This window comes from Miscanthus floridulus, chromosome 3, assembly GCF_019320115.1.
Source record: "Miscanthus floridulus cultivar M001 chromosome 3, ASM1932011v1, whole genome shotgun sequence".
In the NCBI taxonomy this organism is placed as follows: Eukaryota; Viridiplantae; Streptophyta; class Magnoliopsida; order Poales; family Poaceae; genus Miscanthus; species Miscanthus floridulus.
Genome location: NC_089582.1, coordinates 133,530,132 through 133,540,081, shown reverse-complemented (window position 1 = coordinate 133,540,081; position 9,950 = coordinate 133,530,132). Strand labels below are relative to the sequence as shown.

The 9,950-nt window shown below is 47.1% G+C and overlaps 1 protein-coding gene across 1 annotated transcript; it reads right to left on the bottom strand.

Moving 5' to 3' along the window:
- Positions 1-1,269: 1,269 nt before the first annotated feature.
- Positions 1,270-4,684, bottom strand: LOC136542498 (tubulin alpha-6 chain-like). Its single transcript, XM_066534971.1, has 5 exons — positions 4,405-4,684; positions 3,312-3,526; positions 3,018-3,217; positions 1,896-2,404; positions 1,270-1,790 (listed from the first exon to the last, which is right to left on the bottom strand). The coding sequence occupies exons 1-5, from the start codon at positions 4,515-4,517 to the stop codon at positions 1,475-1,477; spliced, it is 1,353 nt and encodes a 450-aa protein (XP_066391068.1). The 5' UTR covers positions 4,518-4,684; the 3' UTR covers positions 1,270-1,474.
- Between the last annotated feature and the right edge of the window lie 5,266 nt (positions 4,685-9,950).

Genomic DNA, 9,950 nt, shown 5'->3' with positions numbered 1-9,950 from the left:
AATGTGGACTTTTTCTAGAAAAAAAGTCCATTTTACCTCCCTAAACTATTGTCAAAGTCTGGTCTTCCTCCTTAAACTTCAAAACCATGTAAACCACCTCTCTCAACTTTTAAAACCGTTCATTTTACCTCCCTGACCCGGTTATATGTGGTTTTTAAAGGCGGTTTTGTCTTTTTCTTTTTTAATTATTTTGGCTGAATTTTTAAAAAATCATAATAAATTACAGAAAAATCATAAAATGGAAAATCCAATTTTCTTGGACTCCACATGAGTAGATCTACATAGTAAATATATAATATGGTGTGTAAAAATAGAAACGAGAATGAAAATTTTATTATAGTTAAAGCATACAATAATTAGACCATAATAAAAATTTTACCACAATTAAACCATAAAAACCACAGCTATGAATTAATTACATAAAAGCATAGATCTGAACCTACAGCAGAAACTTTATACTAAAGCATACCATATTATATGTTTATTGTTAGATATACTCTTGTGGAGTCCAACCAAATTAGATTTTTTATTTTATAATTTACTATGATTTTTAAAATATTCAGCCAAAATAAATAAAAATGAAAAAGACAAAACCGTCTTCGAAAACCACCTATAACCGGGTCAAGAGGTAAAATGAACGGTTTTCAAAGTTAAAGGAGGTGGTTCATCTGGTTTTTGAGTCCAGGAAGGGAAACAGGCTATTGATCTTCCGCCACGTCTCTGTGAAACTCCTTTTCTCTTTCTTTTGCAAATCGTGGTTTGCCGCACTGATCCAAGCCGAGCCACAGGATGCGACCAGAATGCCGCCTGTTAACTTCGATCCAGACGCAGTAGTTCTGCCCACTGGCGCCAGGTCTCCGGCCTCTTTCAAAACGCTTTCCAAGTTGTCCCACTCCTTACTCATCCCGACAACCACATCTGGACAAAACCGCGGGAATATGCTCAACCAGCGCTCGCCGTATGTGCCAGACGAGCCAACATGCCACCATACCATGAGCCGTGCCCGTGCCCGTGCACATGCTCAAGCAATTCGCATCTTCACAACATTTTATCCACCTCAAATGCATTGGCGACTGATGGTCAGTGACCGTAGCGTCAAACCTAGCAGCAACATTATATGCTGTGGCTGTGATAGACTGCTATCTTCTCAAATCTCAATGTTCCCATGTTCCAGACACAAGCTGCAGCGCAGAGTAAAAGACCCAATGGTTTTGTTTTTAAGTAAAACCCAATGGTTGAGAACACAACGCTTGCAACAGAATGAACATAGACACCGAACTTGGACAAATAGCATTTGCAAACCAAAGCTGGACGATATGAACAATCATGGCCAATAGGGGTCTACGAACAATTTACCACAGAATACAAAATGGAAACACACACAGCAGCAGTACGCAATGGAGTGGAGCCATACAGAGTATACTCAAAATAACCCAACCATTAACCACCAGAGAACTACTTATTAACCAGCTACTCAATAATCGTCTCCCTCGTCACCCTCGTCATCTGCACCCTCTGCGCCGACTTCCTCATAGTCCTTCTCAAGAGCAGCCAAGTCCTCACGGGCCTCTGAGAACTCGCCCTCTTCCATACCCTCACCGACGTACCAGTGAACGAATGCACGCTTGGCATACATAAGGTCGAACTTGTGGTCGATGCGCGAGAACACCTCGGCAACGGCAGTGTTGTTGCTGATCATGCACACGGCGCGCTGGACCTTTGCCAGGTCGCCTCCAGGGACAACAGAGGGTGGCTGATAGTTGATGCCACACTTGAATCCAGTGGGGCACCTGTGAGGCGGCAGCATAATGGAGTTAGTTAGCATCTCGAATCAAGTGATAAGCTTGTGATATCATAAAATAAGCGCAACTAAAGTTGCGAGAAAGACAGCTTACCAGTCCACAAACTGGACAGTTCTCTTGGTCTTGATAGTTGCAACTGCGGCGTTGACATCCTTGGGAACAACATCACCACGGTACATCAAGCAGCAAGCCATGTACTTCCCGTGCCTTGGGTCACACTTGGCCATCATGCTTGAGGGCTCAAAGACAGCACTGGTGATTTCAGGCACAGAGAGCTGCTCATGGTAGGCCTTCTCAGCAGAGATTACAGGGGCATATGAGGAAAGCATGAAATGGATGCGTGGGTATGGAACAAGGTTGGTCTGGAACTCAGTAACATCCACGTTGATAGCACCATCAAACCTCAGGGAGGTGGTAAGTGATGATATGATCTGTGAGATCAGCCTGTTCAAGTTGGTGTAGGTTGGCCTTTCGATGTCAAGAGACCTCCTGCATATGTCATAGATAGCCTCGTTGTCCAGGAGGACTGCAACATCAGTGTGCTCAAGCAAGGAGTGGGTCGAGAGGACACTGTTGTATGGCTCTACAACAGCTGTTGACACCTGCAATCCAGAGTGGCATTAGATGAAAAGTTAAACAATGGACCAGACCCAAAATCATCGAACATCTCTACCCACTGTCCCCACAACAGCTAAGATGCAGAAAACCTACTCACATGAACAAGCTGAATGGCCCACATCACATGGACAGGAGGGAGCAGCACTATAGAATAATGTTGGCACATATGCAATGCATGATTTAAAGACACTCATAAAGAAGACCTGTAGCCTGTGACAGTTGTACTAATCATGGCCTAAACTATATACAGGAAGGTCCTCCTCACTAACCAGAAGTCCACAACAGTTGCTTGTTTTGTCCACACATGATTTAAATAATCTAGGCTGATCCAATAATCAGTGTATATCTGTGAAATTTAGAAGACAAGAACAGTGCCGCCAAATTACATGATCCATAAATTAGTTCTATATAAAACCGTTTCCTGTTGGTGTAATTATAAATTGTCGACCTGCTTCATGTATTCTTTCCATTTCTCAGATACTTAACCCAACGTCCTTTTGGAAGGAATAGTTATACGAATACGTTTTTCTTTTGTGACATCCATGAATACTCATACTAGGATGCTAATATAAAGTTCTGGCATAGGTAAGGTCATACCTGTGGGGAAGGATAAATGGTGAAACCGAGCTTAGACTTCTTGCCATAATCAACTGAAAGGCGCTCCAATAGCAGTGAACCAAGTCCAGAGCCAGTACCACCACCAACAGCGTTGAACACCAAGAATCCCTGCAGCCCAGTGCAGTTGTCTGCAAGCTTGCGCACGCGGTCCAGGCATAGATCGACAATCTCCTTCCCAACTGCGTTCCACAATAGTTAGAATTGAACGTATCCACAGTTGCAGAAGCAGAAGACCCACTCCTATTACATATTCACAGACACAAGGTGAATTACCAGTGTAGTGGCCACGGGCAAAATTGTTAGCTGCATCCTCCTTCCCCGAGATGAGCTGCTCTGGGTGGAAGAGCTGGCGGTACGAGCCAGTGCGAACCTCGTCGATGACAGTGGGCTCAAGGTCAACGAAGATGGCCCTCGGCACATGCTGGCCGGAACCGGTCTCACTGAAGAACGTGTTGAAGGCATCATGTGCGGCGCCAACCGAGGTATCACTGCATCACAATCAAACCATAGTGTTAAAAAAATGGATAGAGAGGCACTCTAACAAGGCAGTAATCATTGGCATATGCGCTAAAAGATAATTTATAGCCTACGAAACCTGCTTCGTCAGGGTCCTAAACAGGATTTTCTATTATCAGGCAAAGTAGCATTAGGGCAATTTTCTATGGTACTACAAGATCAGGCAAACAGAGAGAAGCATGCCACTTTTAACAGAGGATCGTGAATCCAGGGAGATCCATGGTCTGACATTCATCAGAGCTCCTCGGTTACATTATTATTTATTAAACATCCCCACATATTCAGTTCTTCAGATCTTGCGCCTTACATACAGAGCTGGAAACCCTATTTGTCCCCAAGTACACATGAATAAACGTGCTCTACACGAGGACCTCAACGCATCCTTCTGTGGCGCCTGCCTAATTCGCAGGAAAGGAACAAATGCACCAATTAACAGGCAAACTCTTAGTTATCTTAATTAGGAAACGTCGCATCTAGCCCGGCTCATGCAATCTCTCAACAACCGGCAAACAAATGTACCAAAACCTAACAAACCACAACACATCACAGCCAAACAAACCCCCATCGCAAGGACCAGACTAGAAGTACAACGCAAAGGAACAAACGAACCAAAATTACGGAGCCGACATGTACCACCACTACACCTACCCGCCCCATCGTTTGCTCCACCGAATTATAGGGAAAAAAAACGCAGCGAACGAGAAACATCTAAGGAAATGCGACGAACGAGCACGCCAGAATTTCGAGGAGCCGGCTCCCTAGAACGAGCGACAGATGCGCGCTGCCAAAAAAAAAGGAACAGGAGGAACGCGTCCGGCGGCCGGATCGACAGGATCGAGCATTCATTCACCTGGGCATGGTGCCATCGGGCTCGATGCCGTGCTCGAGGCAGTAGAGCTCCCAGCAGGCGTTGCCGACCTGGATCCCGGCCTGGCCGATGTGGATGCTGATGATCTCTCTCATCTTGCTCGCCCTCCCTCCTCTGCCCTTCCTCCCTCTTCCTCGCGCCGCGGTTTCTCTTTCCTTGGGCAGGGGGGCGCTCCCTCTAATCTCTCCCTCTTTCTCTCTCCTCTTTCCAAAATGTGTGAGATCGGGCGATAAAAAGGGGGCGGACGGAGGAGAGGAGAGAGGAGAGAGGACAGAGGACAGAGGAGGGGAGGTGCTGGCGGTTTCCTGGGTGCACTAGGCCCGTGTTTAGTCCTAAATTTTTTTCTCAAAAAGTGCTACGGTACCATCACATCAAATCTTGTGATACGTGTATGAAGCATTAAATGTAGACGAAAAAAAACTAATTGCACAGTTTGGTTGGAAATTGCGAGACGAACATTTTGAGTCTAATTAGTCCATGATTAAACACTAATTGTCAAATAAAAACGAAAGTGCTACAGTAGCCTAAATTCTAAAATTCTGCCAACTAAAGACGCGCTAGGAAACTGGAAACGGTTTGCTTCTGCAACAGCCAGCGCTACTTCGTGGGCGTTGTTCACGTGAGCCGGCCGGCCCGCTGCGTGCACAGTCCCCGTGCCGTCCGTTAACGTGACGGTGGCACGTAGGCGGTGGGCTGAACGGGTTCGCCAGGGCCCGGTGGCAAGTGCTAAGCGTACAGAATAAATTGAGGGTGTAATTTTGCTATAAACGTATCCATAGGGTGTGCCATCAGTTATAAAAGTTAATAATTAAATTAAATTTAAATTCGAGTATAGGATCCTTGAAACCTGACGTGATAACCTGTAGCGGCATGGACCGTGGCAGCCAAATGAAAAAGGTTTGATCTTAGGATAAGTCGTAAAGAATGGGATAAATATAAATCGATAGATTTAGCTATATGCAACTTTTCTATGGGTATATGGTTAAGACAAGTATATATGCATACATGTATCCGTTTTCAATATAGTAAAACTTGAGTTGATTGTAGTCCAATGTACCACTATATTTCTCTTGGCTCCGACCACCCCCCCCCCCCCCCCCAAAAAAAAATTAGACACGTTATTAAAATTACCTTTCCAATTTAGTTATTGTTTTTTTTACTTTCTCAAATCACATACTTAGGACAGTAATGTAGGTTCATGAGAGATTAAAAAACAAAGTTGATTTGGTGTATATAGCAGGATGGCACAAAGTTTGATGGTCTATCATACCTCAATCCACACTCTAAGATGTTGTTTTGAGTAAAAACATTGATAGAGCCAACAAACATATAAAAAAATAGAATTACGGCAATAATGTGAGCAAGGGATGCTCAAGAGAGGAACCGGTACTCATTATGTCATTTTTTTCAAATAATCATAACTAAATTGGTGGGGTTAGATTCATATCTTTGTTTTGTGTATTGCGCTATCTGTAGATACAACATACAACACATATCTTGGATATTGTAGGGCTCTTATAGCAATAGCAATATCACAGATAGATAGTGCAATACTTGTATACGATGCCTTGGTGTCTATAGCAGTTGACACTGACAGTAGGTCCCCCACGGCTGCCGCGAGTCCATGGACCAATCCACTGTCGCCGGTAGGCTAAACAGGACAAAGCGTTTTTTTTTTGATAGGACAAAGTGTTGGGACAATTTTACTCGGCCGTGTCTTTTGTCCCGTTCGTTTGGAACGGTGTTTATCAGTGGACAGGACAGTGGTGTGTGCGTTGCCGGCCCGCGGGGCCCGGGCGCGTCGTTTGGCCTTTGTTGCATCAAGACCGGGTGTACGAAGAGCTGGCCGGGTGGGCGGCACGCCCATGCGATGCGCCAAGGTGTCAGGCCAGCGCCGGCACGTGGGGTGCGGGGTGCCAGCCGCTCAGATGAGCTGGGTCATGTGGAGGCGCCAGCGCGGCCGGCTCAGCATCTCGCCCACTAGGGCCCGTGTTGTTTGGTTTGTTTGGTCACCGCCACCAAGAGTGAAGAGTGGATTCAAATACTTGTGAGTCCAGTTGAAATTTCAAATTTGTCGACAATTCATGGAGTGGTTGACCAACAAGAGGGACTGTTCTGTGAATTTTCAGGATTGATTTCAATCGGAAGCGCTGTACACAGACCGGCACCAAGTGAAATGCAACTACCCATGTCAGTTGTCACCCAGCTTTATCTTGGCGAGCGGCCGAAGCGAAGCTCATTTGTCATGCTGCTTGACTGACTTTTGCAACGTACGTACTGTGCAAGTTGCCACATGCAATCCTGTCACGTACGTACAGAACTTCCCGTTCCAGCGACTCGCTGCAATGACGGTGCACGCACGGGTGGGTGGAAAGTAGTACGTGATGGACGGCGCTGTTACATTTGGTACGCCGTACGCGCAGTGCAGCGCCGCGCCCGTGATGCGCCCGTGCGTCCGTGCCGTTCTGGCCGCTTCTAGCTAGCTCTCGTCGTGCACCGGGGCGGTTGCTCATTTATGAGGGGGAGCACGCACGCAAGCATCGCCGCCGCGCGGCTGCACCTTTCACTGGTGGCGTCGTCCCTGGCTGAAACGGAACTCGGCGCCGGACAATGTCACGGGCGAGATCACCGCCTAATTAGCCCTTCAGGTCCCCCGTCGTCCCCGGGCGCGGCGAGCGTGGAAAAGAGAGCGACGCGCGTGCCATCGAACGATCCGGCCGACGGATCCGCGAGACCGCGACACGCTCGCTGATATTTTTTCTTTTGGCTGCCGCCGTCAGAGAGCTGGGAGGGCCCGGGGTGCGCGCGGATATTTTTGCCTCGCCATCGCCAAGGGCCAGGGGCCTGGTCGTGGTCGTGGCGCCGGGAACTTCACGGGGGACCCGCGGGTGGCGAGATCGCGAGCAGCCACCCACCGCGGCGGGCGGGGGCCGGTAGGGACCCCGGCGCTCGACTAGTATTTTTTTTTATCTCCCGAGCTTTGCTCCTCACCGGCCGCCACGAGCCTGACATCCGCGGCGCGATCGTATCATGGCGGCTGGTAGAGGGTCGCCAGCGCGCACAGCTGCGAGACAGCCGGGATCGAATCGACCGAACCGCAGAGGCAAAGGCACTGATCTCTCGGCCTTTAGACCGACGGATCACGCTACGATCGCGGATAGTTTAGTGGAACTCCTAACAGTAACTAGCTAGGATCACAGAAACGGCGCAGTGTGTCACCAGCGACAGACACTGGCACATGCTGCTACTCTACTCTACTCCCAGTAGCAAATTGTACTCCTGTCTTGGATGTGGATGGTTTCGGGTTTCCTTTCCTACCATCACCTGCGATTCCATTTCCACCAATCTGGAGTACGAGTAGATTTGTTTGCTGCTATTGCTAGCAGGATTAGAGTATTCAATAGAGACTTGTGGCGGCTGCTTCAGGCTCAAGCGCCTGTCTCAGTGACCGAGTACAGCTGACAGTGAGGCAGCCAGCGGTGGAGACAGGCTGACAGCGCCACGCCGCTAGCTCCAGCCTTGGCTTCCAAGATTGGTAGCTCGATTATTCGTCCAGGTAGACTAAACTGTTGAAATTCTTTGGATCGACTAGGGTAGATCTAGACGGATTAACTCATAGATCCATGAAACACATGCACATTTAGACCTAGAACACTACACCGAGAGGGAGATAGGGGAGAGAGGACTGGTGATGAACCTGAGCCTCCAGATGATGTCGCGGTTGTGCCAGCCATCGCGGGTTCGGTGATGGAGGCAGCACACGGGCAGCGACGGGTGGAGTAGAGGTTGCACGGACGTCGATGCAGTGCGGTCGGGCGTAGCAGTGGCGACGGCGAGGATCAGTGGAGCTTCCCGTCGCTGGCTGCGCGCCCTCTCGAGATCGGTCTAGGGTTTTGTCGGTGGGTTTGCGGCTCACGGCGAACCTCGTACCTCGAGCCGTCGGCCCCCCACCTCTTTATATAGCGCAGTGTGACGGGGGCCCACCAACCATGTAGGGTTGGGCGCCCCCGATCAGGGCGCGTGACCAAGGCCCAATAGGCCATTGGGCTTATTGGTTGAGAGATCAATCTAACATTCTTCCCCTTGATCTCACTATTGCTTTTATCTTTAAACTTTAAACTTCAATCCTTTTATCCTTACTCATTTCTTCACAGATGATGCATAGAGCATGTTTTATCGTCACGGTCAATCGCCGATAGATTTAACAGCTACAATGCACGTCTCTGATCTGAAATAGTTACTTTAACTTTTGGGCCCTTTATAGTCCAGGAATCATAGGCTTTCCCTTAAACCCATGCCGGCTACATGTTCTCTGAACACGTTGAGTGGTAAGCCTTTTGTAAGCGGATCCGCGAGCATCTTTTCGGTACTTATATGCTCAAGACTTATCATTTGATCCCAGACTTTATCCTTCACAACATAATACTTTATGTCAATGTGTTTGGCAGCACCACTTGACCTATTGTTGTGAGCATACTGTACTACTGGATTATTATCGCAGTATAACTTCAGTGATCTATTGATGTTGTCAACCACCTTCAAACCGGGTATGAACTTCTTTAGCCAGTTCACCTGCCCCGTTGCCTCATAATACGCTACAAACTCGGCATACATTGTGGACGATGTAGTGACGGTTTGTTTTGAGCTTTTCCATGAAATAGCTCCCCCCGCGAGAGTAAACACATATCCAGACGTGGATTTTCTATTATCTCCCGCATAATCAGAATCTGAATATCCCACTATATTGAGTGAATCAGATCTTCTATACGTCATCATGAGGCCTTTCGTTCCTTGCAAATAACGCAAGACTTTCTTTACCAATTTCCAGTGTTCTATTCCAGGATTGCTCTGAAATCTGCCAAGTAACCCGGTAACAAATGCCAAGTCAGGGCGCGTACATACTTGAGCATATTGCAAGCTTCCGACAGCTGAAGCATATGGAACCACTTTCATTTGATCGATCTCATATTGGTTCCTGGGGCATTAAAAATCCCCATATCTGTCGCCCTTGACTATAGGAGCAGGTGAGTGACTACATTTGTGCATACTAAATTTCTTTAAGATTTTTTCTATGTATGCCTTTTGTGACAGTCCTAATACCCCTTTACTTCTATCTCGGTGAATCTCGATCCCTAGAACGAACGAAGCTTCACCAAGATCTTTCATATCAAACTTTGAGGACAAAAACTTCTTTGTTTCCAGCAGTAGACTGACATCACTACTAGCAAGTAAGATATCATCCACATATAGGACAAGGAAGATAAACTTCCCATTCTTAAACTTTGCATAGACACAATTGTCCTCAACATTATCTTTAAACCCAAAATTCTTTATTGTCTGATCAAACTTCAAGTACCACTGTCTTGAAGCTTGTTTTAATCCATAAATAGATTTCTTTAGGCGGCATCCCAAACGTTCTTTTCCTTCCATGACAAAACCTTTCGGTTGTGCCATGTAAACATTTTCCTCTAAGTCTCCGTTGAGAAATGCCGTCTTTACATCCATCTGATGTAATTCCAAATCGTAAT